This window comes from Eschrichtius robustus, chromosome 6 (genome assembly GCF_028021215.1).
Source record: "Eschrichtius robustus isolate mEscRob2 chromosome 6, mEscRob2.pri, whole genome shotgun sequence".
Classification (NCBI taxonomy): domain Eukaryota; kingdom Metazoa; phylum Chordata; class Mammalia; order Artiodactyla; family Eschrichtiidae; genus Eschrichtius; species Eschrichtius robustus.
The window spans coordinates 97771873-97793439 of NC_090829.1; the positions used below are offsets into that span (position 1 = coordinate 97771873).

The 21567-nt window shown below is 35.9% G+C and overlaps 1 protein-coding gene across 1 annotated transcript in view; it reads left to right on the forward strand.

The window, feature by feature from the left end:
* The first annotated feature begins 515 nt into the window (after positions 1–515).
* The window catches only part of IMPG2 (interphotoreceptor matrix proteoglycan 2), a 70507-nt gene continuing 49455 nt past the window's right edge, over positions 516–21567 (forward strand). The window contains exons 1-4 of the mRNA XM_068545580.1: positions 516–600; positions 1059–1310; positions 15533–15699; positions 18233–18264. Coding sequence (XP_068401681.1) covers positions 516–600; positions 1059–1310; positions 15533–15699; positions 18233–18264 — 536 coding nt within the window. The remainder of the gene's footprint in view (positions 601–1058; positions 1311–15532; positions 15700–18232; positions 18265–21567) is intronic.

The window sequence follows — 21567 nt, forward strand, 5'->3', positions numbered from 1 at the left end:
GTAGCTCTGTATTTCGGACATAGACAGGTATAGTCAGTCTAGGCATTTTATGCTTAAAAATCATAGGTTGTAGAAGAACCCAGAGAACATGTGAATCTATCAGGTTTGACTAATAGATTGAGAAAAGTTGTAAAATTCAGTGAATTATATGTGTAACATTATTATTTTTTTTGGAAACATTTTTAAGTGGAGTGCTTATTAAAGGCAAGGAGAGTGTTAATAAAGAGCTTAGCTGGCTAGATTAGAGTAAAGAAATTGTCTCTCCCCATCTGTCCTAATTAGCTTATCTCTCCTGCTTTCATAGCATGCTGGTTATTTCAGAAAAGAAGTGAGAGGTACTTTGAAAGGACACCATTTTTATTTAGCCAATTTATAATGATTTTGGAATGGTTGTCAGTTTTTGAACGTAAACTGTTAAACATTAGACCTTTTCTGTAACAATTGGTTACTGGAAGTTTCAGGCCTTTGGGTGCTCAATTAAGGATTTTGGCCTCTTTCTTTTGGTTTTGGCTCAAATGATTATGTTTCCTCATTTTGGGAAGATTTCTCTGGGTATTCTGATATTTGTCCTGATAGAAGGAAACCTTCCGTCATTAACAGGTATTTAAAAATCTACATTATTTTTTTTCTTTAGATCTGCAGTATATTTTCTCTAAAAATAATATTATTTGATATGACTGCTGTAAGAAATTGAATCAAATATTACTCTAGTCTTTGATACTGCTTCATTTAAACTGTATGAAAATCTCTCCAGTAATATTGGTTTTCCTCTTCATTAGTAATTCTTGGTTCAGAGCTTACTTCCTCTTATTTCTTGTGTTGAAATTGGATGTATACTTGATTTCAATAACTAACAATCTTGAAATAAAGGACTAGGAATTAAATGGAGGAAAAATTGAATGCTTTACTTCTCCCTTCCTTAAGCACACATGTCTAAAATTTGAGCATTGAGTTCAAAATCCAAATGTGGTGCAAATGTCAGTTTTTCTTCATTTGTTACCTTTCATTCTATGTCTCCATTCATCATCAGAAGCTTTGTTTATGCTTTCACTCTGTAGCACAAACCTACTTATCTTTAGAAGAGAGCCAAGAACCCAAGAGTACAGTTTCTTTTCTCCTGGCCGACTCAGAATCCACAGACTCTTCTCTATCTATCAAAAAGAAACAACCTATGGACCACAGAGAAACTGAGAGACAGTGGTTGCTCAGAAGAAAGCGATCTACTCTGTTTCCTAATGGTGTGAAAACCTGCCCAGATGAAAATGTTACAGAGGCTATGGCAAACCATGTGAAATATTTTAAAGTCCGAGGTAAGCAAACATTCAAACCCTTGGGCTCCATGATAAAATTCAAACATAGTTCTAAAACAGTTGTTGTATTTGAACATTATAGTTCAAAATTTTTGATGCTTTGGATAGAGACTAAGCCAAATATTGTCTTTCTACTAGCCATGGAAAAAAGACTTGCTAAGAGTATGGTATTTATACAGCTTCAGAGGAAAGTTTACATTATTTTAAGAGAGGACATGGTTTAAAATTTTTGAAGCACTTCAAAAATACCAGTTTATGTTGCTGGATAAATTAATTATAACTTTTACTTCTGCATTACAGTAATTTGTCTAAATACACCCACAAAAGATATTAACTAAGATATACTTACCTATTTGGCTAATTAGTTATTTTATATACATGGAAATATGATCAATTTCTATATTTTATAGTTTAGCCATTCTACAGATTGAAGCTGATTCTAGTTGGTATACACAAAACTTTTTACCTCTCAAATGGTGGCACTTCTCACAATGGACCCTAAAGCAACAAAACTAGGAGTTTATTTTTATTTTTATTTATTTTCATTTTTAAAAATTAATTTTTATTGGAGTATAGTTGCTTTACAATGTCGTGTTAGTTTTTTCTGTACAGCAAAGTGAATACGTATGCATATATCCCCTCTTTTTTGGATTTCCTTCCCATTTAGGTCACCACAGAGCATTGAGTAGAGTTTCCTGTGCTACACAGTAGGTTCTCATTAGTTATCTATTTTATACATAGTAATGTATATGTGTCAATCCCAATCTCCCAATTCATCCCACTCCCCCGTCCCCCTTGGTGTCCATACATTTGTTTTCTACATCTGTGTCTCTATTTCTGCTTTGCAAATAAGTTCATCTGTATCATTTTTGTAGATTCCACATATAAGCAATATTATACGATATTTGTTTTTCTCTTTCTGACTTACTTCACTCTGTATGACAATCTCTAGGTCCATCCATGTCTCTGCAAATGGCACTATTTCATTCCTTTTTATGGCTGAGTAATATTCCATTGTATATATATATATCTACCACATCTTCTTTATACATTCCTCTGTTGATGGACATTTAAGTTGCTTCCATGTCCTGGCTATTGTAAATAGTGCTGCAGCGAACATTGTGGTACATGTATCTTTTTGAATTATGGTTTTCTCCAGGTGTATGCTCAGGAGTGGGATTGCTGGGTCATATGGTAGTTCTATTTGTAGTTTTTTAAGGAACCTCCATACAGTTCTCCATAGTGGCTGTATCAGTTTACATTCCCACCGACAGTATAAGAGGGTTCCCTTTTCTCCACACTCTCAGCAGCATTTATTGTTTGTAGATTTTTTGATGATGGCCATTCTGACTGGTGTGAGGTGATGCCTCATTGTAGTTTTGATTTGCATTTCTCTGATAATTAGTGATGTTGAGCATCTTTTCATGTGTTTGTTGGCCATCTGTATATCTTCTTTGGAGAAATGTCTATTTAGGTCTTCCGCCCATTTTTTGATTAGGTTGTTTGTTTTCTCGATATTGAGCTTCATGAGCTATTTGTATATTTTGGAGATTAATCCCTTGTCCGTTGTTTTGTTTGCAATTTTTTTTTCTCATTCTGAGGGTTGTCGTTTCGTCTTGTTTATGGCTTCCTTTGCTGTGCAAAAGCTTTTAAGTTTCATTAGTTCCCTTTTGTTCATTTTTGTTTTTATTTTCATTACTCTAGGAGGTGGGTCAAAAAAGATCTTGCTGCGATTTATGTCAAAGAGTGTTTTGCCTATGTTTTCCTCTAAGAGTTTTATAGTGTCTGGCTTTACATTCAGGTCTTGAATCCATTTTGAGTTTATTTTTGTGTATGGTGTTAGGGAGTGTTCTATTTTCATTCTTTTACATGTAGCTGTCCAGTTTTCCCAGCACCACTTATTGAAGAGACTGTCTTTTCTCCACTGTATGTTCTTGCCTCCTTTGTCATATATTAGGTGACCATAGGTGTGTGGGTTTATCTCTGGGCTTTCTGTCCTGTTCCATTGATCTATATTTCTGTTTTTGTGCCTGTACCATACTGTCTTGATTACTATAGCTTTGTAGTATAGTTGGAAGTCCAGGAGCCTGATTCCTCCAGCTCCATTTTTCTTTTTCAGGATTGCTTTGGCTCTTTGGGGTCTTTTGTGTTTCCATACAAATTGTAAAAGTTTTTGTTCTAATTCTGTGAAAAATGCCATTGGTAATTTGATAGGGATTGCACTGAATCTGTAGATTGCTTTGGGCTATACAGTCATTTTCACAATATTGATTCTTCCAATCCAAGAACATGCTATATCTCTCCATCTGTTTGTGTCATCTTTGATTTTCTTCATCAATATCTTATAGTTTTCTGAGTACAGGTCTTTTGCCTCCTTAGATAGGTTTATTCCTAGGTATTTTATTCTTTTTGATGTGATGGTAAATGGGATTGTTTCCTTAATTTCTCTTTCTGATCTTTCATTGTTAGTGTTTAGGAATGCAAGAGATTTCTGTGCATTAATTTTGTAACCTGCAACTTTACCAAATTCACTGATTAGCTATAGTAGTTTCCTGGTGGCGTCTTCAGGATTTTCTACGTATAGTATCATGTCATCTGCAAACAGCAACAGTTTTACTTCTTTTCCAATTTTTATTCCTTTTATTTCTTTTTCTTCTCTGATTGCTGTCTCTAGGACTTCCAAAACTGTGTTGGATAATAGTGGTGAGAGTGGACATCCTTGTCCTCTTCCTGATCTTAGAGGAAACGCTTCAGTTTTTCACTATTGAGAATGATGTTTGCTGTGGGTTTGTTGTATATGGCCTTTATTATGTTGAGGTAGGTTCCCTCTATGCCCACTTTCTGGAGAATTTTTATCATAAATCAGTGTTGAATTTTGTGAAAAGCTTTTTCTGCATCTATTGAGATGATCATATGGTTTTTATTCTTCAGTTTGTTAATATGGTGTATCACATTGTTTGATTTGCATATACTGAAGAATCCTTCCATCCCTGGGATAAATCCCACTTGATCATGGTGTATGATCCTTTTAATGTGTTGTTGGGTTCAGTTTGCTAGTATTTTGCTGAGGATTTTTGTGTCCATGTTCATCAGTGCTTTGGCCTGTAATTTTCTTATTTTGTGATATCTTTGTCTGGTTTTGATATCAGGGTGATGGTGGCCTCGTAGAAAGCTTGGGACTGTTCCTCTGTAATATTTTGGAACAGTTTCAGAAGGACAGGTGTTAGCTCTTCTCTAAATGTTTGATAGAATTCTCTTGTGAATCCATCTGGTCCTGGACTTTTGTTTGTTGGAAGACTTTTTACTTTATATTGAAGTATAGTTGATTAATAATGTTGTGTTAGTTTCAGGTGTACAGCAGAGTGATTCAGTTATACATATACATGTATCTATTCTTTTTTCAAATTCTTTTCCCATTTAGGTTGTTACATAATTATTTTATTTTCAATTAAACAGTGTTATCCTTGATCTCATACCCTTTTATTATATTAATTCATTCTCTGTTCCTTACATTTACTAACTAGAATTGCTTAATTGACCATAATATGTCCCTTAGATATTTGAAGGATTCCCAGACTTTGCTTTTTGCTGCTCAAGAGCCAATAAAAAGCCATAATATGGATGTGATGCTAGTAATTAAAGTGGATATAGATAATGAAATGATAGTGAAATCAAGCTTGTTCATTCATGCTTGTATTCAACAAATGTTTATTGATCATTTACTATTTTCCATGGACTGGGCTATATAAACCTTCAGTCTGAGCTGCCACTTTGTCTTCTTCTTTATTTTCCTCTATCTTATCCTTTCTGTCCTCCTTCCTTATCAAAGCAAATGCTTTTAAAATAAAAAATTTAATATCAGATATTACATATATTTATATGTTTGATTTTTTAGTTTCTTAAAGTGGCACAGTATGTTAGAACTTTTTTTTTCAGAGTGTATTTATATCTCTTGGTTGTATTTTGGGACTATCAAACTTACTAAGCAATAAGCTTTTCTTTCACTTTTTAAATGGAAATCCATTGACCTGGCCTTTTGTGAGTAGGGCATATGCCAGAAGTGGGAAATTCCAAAGAAAGTGGGAAGAGAAAAAGGAACTGAAGATGAATGAGAATGAGTGTGTAATTTATCAAAATATGATTTCTACTACCTGGATTTTTATGTAATATTACTTTAAAATAGGTAAGAATACCTAGATAGCCTCTGGTTGAATAGTGAAGAGGAAATAACCAATCATTTAAGGAATATGATTATGCCTTTTAATTTCTTTGCCCTTGTGTTTATACATTCAAGAGACGCTATTGAAAAAGAAGCCAACCAAAAGAAAAATAAAGCATTCCTTGAATAATTGACTTTAAAATACAGATTCTGTGAATGAGATCATTGGAAAGGGACCTCAAAGCTAAAATGATTGACACAGCACATCAAGATTGTAACAGTGTTGATATAGCTGTTACTGTCATGATAAAGAGTAAATATTTTATTTGTTATGTTTTGAAATTTAGGAAAAATGAATATTTCAACATAGGTCTTGATTTTGAAGAGATTTGGAAGAGATAATTGGATTATGCCCTTAGAACCAATTGTTTGGAGATTGGAGGAAAAGATCCACTCACTGTCCAACCAGAGATCTTTGGTCTTTCCACCAAGCTAATTCAGTGTAATGGTTTGCCCAATTTTTCCTTTGTAGATAATTTGTTACCAGTTGCTAGTTGGTATAACACATTTGAAAAATATCTCCATTTAAGCAAGAAGCAACTGAGTTTAACCTAATCATTTGTGAAATTAAAGAGATATTTAGGGTGCTTGGAGTAGGAAGTAACAGTATCCCCCTTTAAAAAATTATATTAGTAGTTGGACCTTTTAAAATATAGCGTTAAAAGGAAACCATGAACAAGACAAAAAGACAACCCTCAGAATGGGAGAAAATATTTGCAAATGAAGCAACTGACAAAGGATTAGTCTCCAAAATTTACAAGCAGCTCATGCAGCTCAATATCAAAAAAACAAAGCAACCCAATCCAAAAATGGGCAGAAGACCTAAATAGACATTACTCCAAAGAAGATATACAGAGAGCCAACAAACACATGAAAGGATGCTCAACATCACTAATTATTAGAGAAATGCAAATCAAAACTACAATGAGGTATCACCTCACACCAGTCAGAATGGCCATCATCAAAAAATCTACAAACAATAAATGCTGGAGAGGGTGTGGAGAAAAGGGAACCCTCTTGCACTGTTGGTGGGAATGTAGATTGGTACAGCCACTATGGAGAATAGTATGGAGGTTCCTTAAAAAACTAAAAATAGAACTAACCTACGACCCAGCAATCCCACCACTGGGCTTATACGCTGAGAAAACCATAATTCAAAAAGAATCATGTACCACAATGTTCATTGCAGCTCTATTTACAATAGCCAGGACATGGAAGCAACCTAAGTGTCCATCGACAGATGAATGGATAAAGAAGATGGGCACATATATACAATGGAATATTACTCAGCCATATAAAGAAACGAAATTGAGTTACTTGTGGTGAGGTGGATGGACCTAGAGTCTGTCATACAGAGTGAAGTAAGTCAGAAAGAGAAAAACGAATACCGTGTGCTAGCATGTATATATGGAATCTAAAAAAAAAGAAAAAAAAAAGAAGTGGTTCTGAAGAACCTAGGGGCAGGACAGGAATAAAGACACAGATGTAGAGAATGGACTTGAGGACACAGGGAGGGGGAAGGGTAAGCTGGGACGAAGTGAGAGAGTGGCATTGACATACATACACTACCAAGTGTAAAATAGCTAGTGGGAAGCAGCTGTATAGCACAGGGAGATCAACTTGGTGCCCTGTGACCACCTAGAGGAGTGGGATAGGGAGGGTGGGAGAGAGACACAAGAGGGAGGAGATAATGGGGATATATGTATATGTATAGCTGATTCACTTTGTTATACAGCAGAAACTAACACACCATTGTAAAGCAATTATACTCCAATAAAGATGTTAAAAAGAAATATATGGCTTTATTAGGTTATACACTGGTGAATTATAAACTGCACATACTTAAAGCATAGCATTTGATTAGTTTTGACAAAGGTATTTATCCTTGGAGTTATCACTACAATCAAGATAATGAATTTGTCAATTACCTCCAAACATTTTCTCATGTGCCTTTATAATCCCTTCCTCCCTCAGCACCTCCCTTGACCTCAGTGCTGAGGCAACCACTAACCTGTTTTCTATTACTATGTATCGTTTGCATTTTCTACACTTTTATATATGTATGTCTTCATACTGTGTACTCTTTTTTTTTTTTTTTTTGTCTAGCTTCTTTTACTCAGTTTGTTTTGAGACTCATCCATGATTTTTTTGTGTATCAGTAGTTTGTTACCATTTACTGTTGGGTATTATTCCATTTTATGGATATACTGCATCTTGGGATATTTGGGTGGTTTTCAGTTATTGGTGATTACGAAGAAAGCTGTCATGAACATTTTTGTACAATTTTTTGTGTGAACATATGCTTTTTATATCTCTTGGTTAATAGGAGTGTAGTGGGTGAGTCACATGATAGCTCTATGTTTAACTTTTTAAGAAATTGCCAAAACTGTTTTCCAGTGTAGTCGTACCAAGAGCTGTATATTGGGATTCCAATTTTTCCACATCTGTGCAACGCTTGGTATAGTCAGTCTTTTTAAACTGTAACCATTCTAGTAGATATGAAGTAACACCTTATTGTGGTTTTAACTTGCATTTTCTTGATGGCTAATGATGTTGAGCACTTTTTCATGTGCTCATCTGCCATTTGTATATCTTTTTTGGTGAAGAGTCTATTTGAATATTTTGCTCCTTTAAAAAAATAATAAGATTGTTTGTTCTATTATTGAGTTGTAAGTGTTCTTTATGTGTTCCAAATATCAGTTCTTTGTCAGATATATGTTTTGCATAAATTTTCTTCCAGTGTTTGGTTTGTCTTTTTATTTTCTTAACAATGTCTTTTGAGGAACAGAAGTTTTAAATTTTGATAAAGTCCAGTTTATCAGGTTTTTTTTGCATCATGCTTGCTTTTGGTGTTGGATCTAAATTTGCTTAGCTCAGAATCACAAAGACTTTCTCCTGTTTTTTTCTGATAGAAATTTTATAATTTTTAGGTTTTACATTCAGGTCTATGATCTACTTTGAGTTAATTTTTGTATTTGATGTATATGGATCAAAGTTAAATTTTTTTGCTTTTTCATAGCCAGTTGTTACGGCATCATTTATTAAAAAGATTATCTTTTCTTGCCGCTGAACCTTTGTTGAAAGTCAGTCTTCTGTATATGATGGGTCTATTACTTCACTTTTCATTCTCTTACACAGATCTCTTTGTCTGTTTTTATGCCAGTACCTAATTGTCTTGATTACTGTAAGCTTTATAATAAGTCTTTGAATAAGATAGTGCAAGTCCTTCAACTTTGTTCTTTTTTAAATTTGTTTGGTTGTGCTAGGTCCTTTGTCTTCCATATAAATATTATAATCATCTTGCCAATTTGTACACAAGAGGCTACTGGGATTTTGATTGGGATTGTGTTGAATTTATTGATCAATTTGCGAAGAATTATAACCTTAGCAATATTGACTCTTCTGATCTGTGGATATATCCCTCCATTTATTTAGATCTCTGTCAGTTTCTCTCAACAGTGTTTTGTAATTTTCAGTGTATAGATCTTTTTTTTTTAATAAATTTATTTATTTATTTTTGGCTGTGTTGGGTCTTCGTTGTTGCGTGCGGCTTTCTCTAGTTGCGGCGAGTGGGGGCTACTCTTCGTAGCGGTGCGCAGGCTTGTCCTTGCAGTGGCTTCTCTTGTTGCGGAGCACGGGCTCTAGGCACGCAGGTTCAGTAGTTGTGGCTCGCAGGCTTAGTTGCTCTGCGGCATGTGGGGTCTTCCCGGACCAGGGCTTGAACCCGTGTCCCCTGCATTGGCAGGCGGATTCTTAACCACTGCACCACCAGGGAAGTCCCAGTGTATAGACCTTACACATCTTTTTATCAGATTTATTTCACTTTTTTCATGCTATTGTTAACACTATTTTAAAAAAATTTGGTCTCTGATTGTTCTTTGCTAGCATATAGACATACAACTGATTTATGTGTATTGATCTTTTATTCTGTAACTTTGTTAAAATCACTTATTAGTTCTAGTAGCTTCTTAATATATTCCTTAAGGTTTTCTACATGGGTGATTATTTCATCTGCAAATAAAGATATAGTTTTACTTCTTGTGTTCCAATTTGTATGCCTTTTATTTCTTTTTCTTGCCTTATTGCACCAAATTAACTGTTCCTCATGCTTTGGGCTCCATGATTCTGAAAGGAAATTATATTACCCTAAAAAAAAGCCTTTGCTCCATTCTAGATTTCTGTGTACTAGATAAGATGCACAGCCTGAGTCCTAGTAACAGGATTAAAGACAGATTAAGTGCCGCCGGCATTTCCTTCTTCAGAATATTGTCATTACATTTACCCTTCCTCCACCCGTTTCCAGGACAAGTTTCTCTGCCAGAAGAGAGGCTTTTGTAGATTAGTTATCTTCTCAAAAATAGAAAGTTATCTCCAGTGGTATCTAAAGGCTACATGAAAATCATTTGACAAGGATAGGACTTCTGAACAAATAGGCCAAATAGTGAAGTATGTGGCGTTTGTCTGTGGTGGAGTTTTGCCCTCCTTAGTACCTCTTTCCTTGAAATAGTGCTGATTTTGCTCTTGTCTGTACAGCCTGTACTGTCCTATCTAGGTTTCCCCTCTCTGAGCTGCATGAATACTCCAGACTACCCCCCAATTCTCCTCCTGTATCAGAATGTAAGTGTTTTGAATTCTATTATTCCCAACTGGAAAACCATTGGATAAATTAAGGATGTGCAGTTGATCCTTGAACAACATGGGTTTGAAATGTGAGGGTCCCCTTCTACTCACATTTTTTTTCAGTAAATACATACTGCAGTGTTATATGATCCAGGGTTGGTTAAATATGTGGATGTTCAACCGTGGATAAGGAGGGCTAACTGTAAAGTTATATGTGAATTGACTGCAGAGGGTCTGTGCCCCTAACTGCCACATTATTCAAAGGTCAACTGTATTACCTTTTTGGAGGGAATTGCATTTTTTATAGTTTTATTGAGATATAATTAACATACCAATTAATTCATTTAATGTATAGAATTCAGTGGTTTTCCAGTATATTCACAGAAACGAGTAACTATCATCACACTCAGTTTAAGAACATTTCATCACCTCAAAAAAAACCCTCACCCTTTAGATATCACTTTCTTATCACTCTGTCTCCCCGTCCCCTCCCCCCAGGACTAAGCAACCACTAATCTACGTTCTGTCTCTATAGAATTGCCTATTCTGGATTTGTCATATAAATGAGAGAATATAATATATGGTCTTTTGTGACTGGCTTCTTTTACTTAGCATAATGTTTTCAAGGTTCATCCATCTTGTAGCATGTATGAGTAGTTTATTTTTTATGGCCAAATAATAACACTCTATTGTATGGATATACCACTTTTGGTTTATCCATTTGTCAGCTGATGGGTATTTGGGTTGTTTTCATTTCTCTTGGGTGTATATCTAAGAGTAGAATTTCTGAGTCATATATTTAACCACATGAGGAATTTCCTGATTGTTTTCCAAAGTAGATGTACCGGGCCCACCAGCAGTGTATGAAGGTTCTGGTTTCTCCACATCTTTGCCAGCACTATAATTTCCTTAAAAAAAAAAAATTACAACCGTCCTAATAGGTGTGAAGTGGCATCTTGTGGTTTTGATTTGCATTTGTTTAATGACTAATAATGTTGAGCATCCTTTTATATGCTTCTTGGATTTGAATATCTTCTTTCAAAGAATGTCTTTAAATCCTTTGCCTTTTAAAAATTTGGGTTATCTTGTTTTCATTGAGTCGTAAGCATTCTTTATATATTCTCAATACAAATCCCTTATCACACAAATGATTTGAAAGTATTTTCATTTTCTTGATGGTGTCTTTCACAAAAGACAAAAGGTCTTTTTTTCACCATGCACAAAAGGTTTTGATTTTGATGAAGTCCTTTTATCTATTTGTTATTCTTTTGCAAAACTGTTTATGCTATCCTGGGTCCCTTGCAATTTCATATGAATTTTAGAATTAGCTTGTTAATGTCTGTAAAGAAACCAGGGTTCTGATAGGATTGCATTGAGTCTGCAGATCATTTTGAACATACAGTTGGCCCTCTGTATCTGTGGGTTCTGCATCCACAGATTCAACCAACTGTGGATTTAGAATTGCCGTGTACACACTGCTATATTTAAAATGGATAACCAACAAAGACCCACTGTATAACACAGGGAACTGTGCTCAATATTATGTAACAACCTAAATGGGAAAAGAATTTGAAAAAGAATAGATACATGTATATGTATAACAGAATCACTTTGCTTTACACCTGAAACCAACACAACATTGTTAATCAATTATACTCCAGTATAAAATAAAAAGTTTAAAAACAAACAAAAAACAAACAAAAAAAACACTTGAAAAAAAATTCCAGAAAGTTCCAAAAAGCAGAACTTGATTTTGCCGTGTGCTGGCAACTATTTACACAGCATTTACATTGTATTAGTTATTATAAGTAATCTAGAGGTGATTTAACATATACGGGGGGGTGTGCTTAGGTTACATGCAAATACTACACCATTTTATATAAAGGAATTGAGTATCTGAGGGTTTTGGTATCTGCAGGGGTTGGGGGTTTAACAATTAAATTAAATCTTCCAATTCATGAACATAGAAAGTTTTTCCATTTATTTATGTCGTCTTTAATTTTTTTTCAACAGTGTTTCTTGGTTTTCAGAGTATAAGTTTTGTACGTTGTTAAATTTATTCCTAAGTGTTTTATTATTTTTGATGCTTTTGTAAATGGAATTGTTTTCTTAGGCTCATTTTTTGTTTGTTCATTGCTAGTGTATAGACATACAACTGATTTATATGTATTGATCTTGTGTCCTGACACCTTGCTAAACTTGTTTATTAGTTCTGTAAGTTTTTAAGTGGATTTCTTAGGAGATTTTTTCAGGAAATGACATTCCCCAGAGCATAATTTGTAGGAGGCAGCTTATGCTATTCTTCTGTGAATTCATGAGAGATGCCAAGGGAAGGCCTGCTATGAAACCTGGTATGATTTCTACACTTCTGGATGCCCCAGCTGCATTTTTTCCTCACACAATAATGTTTTTCTAAGATTTTATGAAAATATTTTAAACATATAAAGTAGTTGAAAGAATAGTTTAGTGAACACCGTAGTCTTACCACCTAGCTCTACAGTTAACATTTTATATTTGCTTTATCACATATCTATCTATCCAACCATCCTATTTCTTAGATGTATTTCATAAATTAAAGATATCATTTCATTTCCCTGTAGAACTTCAGCATGAATATCATTAACTAGAGCTTAATATTTGTTTACTTTTCTGAAGGTGGAATTTACATAGAGTGAAATGCGTAAATCTTAAGAATACCATTTGGTGAGTTTTGACTAATGCACACATTGGTGTAATCCAAACCTCTCTTAAATTTGGGGATAGTGCCACCACAGAAAGTTCCCTTATTCCCCTTCCAAGACAGTCCTCCCTTCTCAACCCCAACTACCAGGTGACCCCTCTTCTAATTTTTTTAAACCATAGCTTAGTTTCACCTATCTACGACTTTATATAAGTAGAATAGTATGAACTCTTTTGTGTAAGGCTTCTTTGACTCAGCCTTTTGAGATTCATTCATACTTTTGCATGAATTAATAATTTGTTCCTTTTGATTCCATTATGTGACCGTATGTTTGTTTATTTTCCTGTTGATGGATGCCTGGGTTGTTTTCTTTTTTAAGTTATTATGAATAAAGCTGCTCTACCATTGAACATAAGTCTTTCTGTGGATATGTGCTTACGTCTCGCTTGAAGGAATACCTAGGAGGGGGGTTACTGGGTCATAGGTTTGGTGTATATTTAGTTATAGAAGAAACTACCAGTACTTTTTCCAAAATGGTTGTACTATTTTTCATTCTTGCCAAAAATGAGGGTTGTGTGTGTTCCACATTCTCGCCAAAATTTGATACTGTCAATGTAAAAAATTTTAGCCTCTCTGGTTCATGTGTGGGTGGTTCAATTTCCATTTCTCTGAAGAATGAATGACATTGCACTTTTTCACATACTCGTTGACTCTTTGTATCTCGTCCTTTGTAAAGTGTCTGCTTCAGTCTCTTACATATTTTAAAAATTGGATTGTTTGCCTTTTTGTTAGGGAGTTGTAGAAATCCTTTAAATATCCTAAATACCAGTTCTTTGTCAGATATATGTATTTTGAATATTTTCTGCCAGCGGTATGGCTTACTTATTCATTTTTATTAATAGAATCTTTGTTGAGCAGAAGTTTTTAGTTTTGATGAATTCTAATATCAGTTTTTTGTTTTTTCTTTTATAGTTGTTGCTTTCTGAGTCCTGTCTATGAAATCTTTGCTTATCTTCAGGTCATGTATATATTCTTCTGTGTTTTCTTTTAGGACCTTCAAAGTGTTAGCTTTCATATTTCAAATTATTTTATTATGTATATTGTGAAGACGTTATTGAGATTTATTTTTTCTCATAGATATATAGTTATTTGGTCTCACAGTACTTTTAATACTTTCTTTGAATCACCTCATTTCATAACCAGATCTTGTAGATATTCGCTCTTCGTTTGTTTTTACCAACCCAGACTTTCATCTTTGCATTGTCTTCTGGTGTGTACTAAGCTGTCATTTGGAAGTTTAAAGAGGAAGAAAGGGAAAACTTGAATCTACAAGTGGTCACCTCTGCCTCAGCCAGTCTCTGTTGGAGTCTTCTGTATGCTGTAGGGTCAAAAATTCTAAAGAACAGGATTAAGGATGTAGTTAGTTCACTGAAAAAGAAACTAAGTTTGCAACCAAAGGTTCATTCAATTTAACCCTGAAAAATCAGTTGATAGAGAAACTTTCAATATTCATATATTTTAATCTCTGTTAAAGCCTAAGAGCTTTTTTTAGTCTGAGACTCTTCTTCCATCAAATAACTGTTAGACAACCAGAATCCAATATGATAATAACATTTAATATTCATGTAGCACTATGTAGTTTATAAAATACTCTCACAGATAAATTAAATAAAGCAGTTACTATTCATCTCATTACAAAAGAGAGATGAGTACATTGAAATGTTGACTGGCTAGGTCAGTTACTCTCGGTTATCAAGCTAGTACACAGTGAGGCTAGGGCTAGAATTGAGATCCTTCTCACTCAGTGAGTTCAGGGCCTCTATCTCGATACGCTGGTGGATTAGCATTCAGTCCTCTTGAGATGAAAAATAATTTCCTTGATCTCTGTCCACTTAAATCCGTCTTTCTCCCTTACCACCCTCTTCCTCTTCTCTCTCATCCCATCTGTTGTGCGCAGTGCCCTGCATCAGGACACTGAAATGGTTACAGGATAGCAATACACTTAGTGCTGTATAAAATGTGCAGACAGCCTGTTTAGTGTCCTTTCTGAGTTGATGCTTTGAAATAACTTAGCAGATACATTAAATTAGCTTTCATTTTAATACAGCAGTATGTTTCTTCTGAATATCATTTTTCTTTTTAGTTCTCACATCTTTTTTTTTTTTTTTTTTTTAGAGTAGCAAGTATTAAATTTATTTATTTATTTATTTATGGCTGTGTTGGGTCTTCGTTTCTGTGCGAGGGCTTCCTCTACCTGTGGCAAGCGGGGGCCACTCTTCATCGCGGTGCGCGGGCCTCTCACCATCGCGGCCTCCCTTGTTGCGGAGCACAGGCTCCAGACGCGCAGGCTCAGTAATTGTGGCTCACGGGCCCAGTTGCTCCGCGGCATGTGGGATCTTCCCAGACCAGGGCTCGAACCCGTATCCCCTGCATTGGCAGGCAGACTCTCAACCACTGTGCCACCAGGGAAACCCCCATCTCACATCTTTTTAAAAATGAATAGATTTTATTTTTTGGAGAAGTTTTAGGTCTACAGAAAAATTGAGCAGAAAATCCAGAGTTACGTATACTGCCACCCTTACACACACACACACACACACACACACACACACACACACACACACACACACACACACTTTTACCCTCTTATTGTGAGAACCCCAAAGTGCTTCCTGTAAAAATACCTCTCTGTTTGTTTTTCAGTATGCCAGGAAGCTGTCTGGGAAGCCTTCAGGACTTTTTGGGATCGACTTCCTGGGCGTGAAGAATATCATTACTGGATGAATTTGTGTGAGGATGGAATCACAACTATATTTGAAATGGGCACACATTTTAGTCAGTCTGTGGAACATAGAAGCTTAATTATGAAGGTAAATGTAGTAACAAGGGAAGAAATTACTGGACTGTTGTAGAAGCGCGTATACATAGCTCAGGCCTAAAGGAAGAAAGAGCAAATGCCAAATCCCTGCATTACTCTTTTTTGTTGAATTAGGTTGTTCACGTGACCTACCACAGGGTGGCTTAGTCTTTGTATCCCTAGCTCTGGCCATTATAATAAGCATTGTTAACCCAGCAAGAGCCTCACGCTTGTTTATAAATGTAAATATTTGGAAATAATACTCAGCAAAGATTTAGGCTAAGAATATAAATCTGTCAGAGTCAAACATTCTTGCCAGGGTTTTTCATCTTATCAATTCAGAGTGGTGCAAGCGACTCTAATTAAGATAGAGGATATAGGTCATTGGATAAATGTTTAGTAAAGTATAAATGTGATTCTAATTAATGAATTTGCTTACTTGTTTTCCTTGTTTTAGATTTAGTTTGCTCTTAGCAAAGGATAAATAAGCATGCATATAGACACATTTTCTGCCCACCTTCCCCTTTTCATGTTGCATGCATGTATTCATGACAAGAGAATGAAACTGTTTAGATATATGTGGTAGATTGCTTATGCTGTGTGATAGGCCCTTTATATCCTTCTTCCTTTTGTTCAAGTCCTACATGTCCTCAGCTCAGATGTAACCTCCGTTGTGAGGAATCAACCCCCAGCCTAGCAGATTTAGCTCCCATAATCCTTTGAACTCCATAATTCTTTATTCATTCTTTAATGTTGTACTTCTTACATTTTATTATTATTAGTTGTATATGTATATGTGGGCCAATATATCAGAAGAGTAGAATTGACAAGAGACCAGACTGGAGGGGTGGATAACTTAACAAGTTTATAGTTGATAGGAAACCATTGAAGGGTTGTAAGTAGGTAAGTCATGGGGGCTGATTGGACAGTTTTGAATTGTAAAACGGTTATTATGGTTTCTATACGCCCTGTGATAGATTAGAGGGGACAAGATGAGCAGAGATCAGTCACGACTCCAGGGCCGAGGGGATGAGAGTCCTAACTAGACCATGAGATAGAGAAAGGGAGCACAGGGGATATAAATAGGAAAAAGATTAGTAGGACTCTGTGATGGGTTGGATGGGAGTGGGATAGGATGAAGGAATGGCCCGGGAAGCCTCCCAGCTTCTAGCTTGGATGACTACCACTGAGAACTCAGGCAGAGAAGCAGCTTGTAGATGCTGACAGGGAGAGTGAGTTTGCTTTTTAATGTGTTGTTTTGAGCCATTTGTGAAATGTGAATTGCTTGATATTTAGGTATGAAGCCAAGAAGAGTGGTCTGGGTTATAAATACAGCTCTAGGGATCACCAGCCTTGAGGTAGTAATTGAAATCATAAGAGTGGCTGAGAACGTTACTTAAGCAATCTCTGGCTGTCCAAAATCTGAAGGAAGCTTGATTTTACCTTTTTTTTTTCTTAAATTGAAATATAGTTGATTTACAATGTTGTGTTGATTTCTGCTGTACAGCAAAGTGATTCAGTTTTACATATATATACATTCTGGGGTTTTTTTAGCTTGATTTTAAATGTAACAACAACTGTTTACACATAGGTGGTGAATTTATGTGGTTGACACCCTTTATCAGAACTCAGAATGCCAGCATTTGTACAAAGAACCACCATGCTGGCCTATAAAATTTTAAAGCTAATAGTATAACCTGATAAAATGATGATTTTGCTATATGCTTATATGTATCTTGAGAGAGATTAATTAAAGGAAATAAAATCACAGTTGAAGCTGCTGGATGGTTGAAATTAAAAAAGAAAAAAAAAGAGTGGCTGAGATTATTCTAGGGGAGTCTGTATAGTAAGAGCCATGAGTTATTTATAAATATTTTGGGAATTATTTAGAGTAATAGTCTCTCCATTTTACAGATAGGAAATTGAGGCCCAGCACCAGAGAGATTTTGGGATTTACCTCCATAGCTAAGAAAGAGAAAATGGAATTCTTCTGATTCCAAATTAGTGTTCTTTTTATCGTATTGGTCTCAAAATAAAACCACTAATTTAGAGGAAACTTGGAGACAATTTGCTTTGGAATGCCCCAGAGGAATAATCCAACTATTTATCAGACAATTTATCTTTTTGTCTGAATTCTGGAGAATCAGATTTCATAGTTATTTTATCCATATGATTATATTGGTCTATGATGAGAGTTTCTATAAATGTATTAGATCACAAAACAGTTTGGTTCTAAGTCCATGGAAGGTTAATGTAAAACTCTACCAATCTCTTACCTGTAGATCTTTTTGGAATGATTAGCAGGTGAAGTCTGTTAATCTTTGCCCATTAAGACAGCACAGGGACTTGAGTGTCGGGACATTCTTGCAGTCACAAAACAAACTTGGCATCATTAGTACCTTGCTTTAACTAGTTCTCTAGCCATAGAGAATAATAACATAGATTCTGTGTTAAGGCATTAGTGTTCTAGATGCAATACGTTTTGTTTACTGCTTATTAACTATCATTAATTCACATGGTCATTTTTATATCTTTGTTTTCCTTAGAAACTGTCACACACAAAGGAAACTGTAAGCAGGTGAGTGTCTTTTTTCCCTAAGTTCATGCTTGGCAACAGACATGTATCATACCTACTCCCAGACTCATCCCACATTTGATGATTCCTTCCTGTTTTCTTGCCAGTTCCTGCAATGACCAGGCCTGTGGGTAAGTCTCAAATGCTTTTCCTCATCTTGAGGCCACTCCCTTTCCCAGATGACCTCTGCAGCCACTGTGCTAGTTTACTGTCTGACCTTCCCAGGAGCCAGACTTGGTCCTCTCTCTTGGGTGAGAAAATAGATTTTTGGAAATGGAATACCAAATGATCTACTCTTGTTGAGGCTTACAGGCTAATGATAATATTTATCTAAAATGGTACACTTTAGTGGAGGGTAGTTTACTAAATGATGGGTTGTGGTGTGGGTCACTTTATTGTGTAATGATGATTATGATGTTGAAGCGTAGGAATAGCACAACCTTGATGAATCCTCCAGTGGTATGAGTCTTGGCTCTGTGGGCCTTTGGGCTTAGGATTAAGGTCATTTCTGGCTCCTGAACAGTAGCAGGACAAAGCAGATCATGGAAGGTGAGGGATTTTGAGCCTACAGGGACTAAAGATTTCCAATTCTATCCATACTCAAAATATCTAGATTATGCCGGCATGTAGGTGATTTTTTTTTGAAAAACATCACTAGGGCACGCAATTCAGGTCAGAGTCCAGAATTTTGCCTCAAATTAGATGGAAGGACAGATTGAAAAACCGACTAGGTGAGTCAGTGTCCAGAGGTCTAGCCTGGGCAGCAGAGTCCAGGCAAAAGCACAGCTGGAGTACACCTGTGGGTTGTAGTGGGGTATATGTAAATTTTAAATCAAACATGAGTAAACAGGAGGAAAGTGGGACTCCTTGTGGTCTCATTTCGTACAGCTAACAGTACCACTGAGTCTCTGCTGGGGCCTGGGATTGAGCTTCTGCTTAGATGTGGGGCCATGTGGTGCTTTAAATGTGGGTTCTTCACCTCTGAGAGCCAGAGCTCGGAGGTTACTTGTGATTGCCATTGCAACATGCAATGCAGTAGACTAAATAATCTTGTGGGTCTTACCAGTGCCAGTAATCTTCATGGTTGTACGCAATAAAAATGATAGCACATCTTACATATCTTGTATGGTTAAGAAGTATATAAAAACCATAATAAATATGGCTCTTAACCTGGAAGAAGCCTTGGAGTTTACCTGTGAAAATAGACATTGGAAAGATTGTAGCTTGTGAGTTATTATAAAGTGGTGGAAGGAAGGTTATCTGAAATAGGATGGAAAGTTGTAACACCATATGTGGATTGGTGTCATAACACATAACACATGAGGTGAACAGAGGTAGCTGGAAGATGTTTGAGGTGTAGTTTGTGTATTCCTACGTAGCTCACTTCAACTGGGTGCAGTTTTCTTCATTCACCTACTATTTCTTGTAATGAAATTGTGTATGTGTAGAGGAGAAATTCTTATTATGCTTAGTTTTCCTGATGTGTTAATCATGTTGAAACATTCATAAATAAACATCATAGAGAACTGACTGTGTCACCTATTTTTATTGATAAGGCACTGTATGTCCTAGATATACGAGGAGACTCAAAATACTATGCACCATCCTTAGAAAATAGGGCATGAGTAAAAATAGCAATACAGATGAACAAAAATATAACTAAATCTTGAGAATTTAAAAGTTGGTATCCTTCCCGTGAAAGTAGAGCAGACCAGGTCAGGGTGGGATGAAAAGTTGTGGTACTTGCTGAAATGGTACTTGCTGAAATGAGGGGACCTGGAGTTAGGTAACACTGGGAGTGAAACCATGGGAGTGGTGTAGGAATTCACTAAGCCCCTCTTTCTTTAAGCTGAATATTAGAGTCATCCCTTAAAACCCTTAATTTTCCCATCACTTTTCTATATTTAAATTTATTTTTATGATTTTCTTGAGATTACTCTCATTTTCTGTGTTGAGATTCTTGTACTAGTTTTCTATTTCTGCTGCAACAAATTACCACAAGCTTTGGTAGCTTAAAAAAACACAAATTTATCTTACAGTTGTGTAGTTCAAAAGTTTGACATGAGTCTCAAGGTGTTGGCAGGTCTGCGTTACCTTTCTGGAGGCTATAGGGGAGAATCTGTTTTCTTGCGGGTTTTAGCTTCTAGAGGCTGCCCACACTCGTTGACTTATGACCCCCTTCCATCTTCAAAGTTAGCAGTGGCTGGTCGAGACTTTCTCATATTCTATCACTCTGACACTCTTCTGCCTCCTTCTTCCACATTTACATTGGGCCTACCTGGATAAACCAGGATACGCCCTCTTCCTTAAGGCCAGCTGATTAGCAACCTTAATTCCATCTGCTACCTTAATTCCCCTTTGCATGTAACCTAACATAGTCACAGGTTCTGTGGATTAGAATGTGGACATCTTTGGGAGACCATTATTCTGCTTACCACAATACTTGTCTGTAATTTAAATTGCTTCTTCTGCATGAACTCTAACCTATCTGCTAACATATGGCTTGTACCAAATAGTCAGCTGTGTACCAATTTAACCTTCCCCCTACTATCATCTGGCAAGTCTATTAAAAAAAAAGCATTTTCCACCTTACTCAGGACCTCACATCCCATCTTACCTTTTAGACATCAACCTGTCATTGTTTTTCTCTCTCTCTCCTGAGTCTTCAACTTCTCCTGTTACTAACTGCTCATTAGCATTTAAACATGCTCAAGTGTTCCCAGGTTACCTGTTTTACAAAAAGCCCTCCTCCAGCACTTGTCTCCAGCCAGACATCTTGAAAACATCTCCCCTTAGCTCCAGTCGTAATTTATTGAAATACATTCTCCATCCCCTTTTCTCTTTCTTCTCCTTCTGGAATCCCTATTATGCATAGATTGGCATGCTTTTTATTATCCCATAGGTCTCTTATTTTGCTTTCATTTTTTTCATTTGTTTTTCTGTCTGCTGTTTTGATTGGGTAATTTCCATTATTCTGTCTTCCAGATCACTTCTTTCTTCTGCATTATTCATTCTGCTGTTCATTGCCTTTAGCTCAGCTTTTGTCTCAACAAATGAATTTTCTCATTTTTCTTGGTTCCTCCTTATAGTTTCTAGTTCCTTTTTACAGTAATCTGAATTTCTGTCGATAACCTTTCTTAATTCCTTCAGCATTTTCATTACCTCCTTTTTGAACTCAGTGTCTATTAGACTGAAGAGGTCTGTTTCATTGTTTGTTCCTTCAGGGGAATTCTCTTGGTCTTTTAATTGGGAGTGGTTCCTCTGCTTCTTCATTTTACTTATATTTCTCTCATTCTGTGAGTTTAG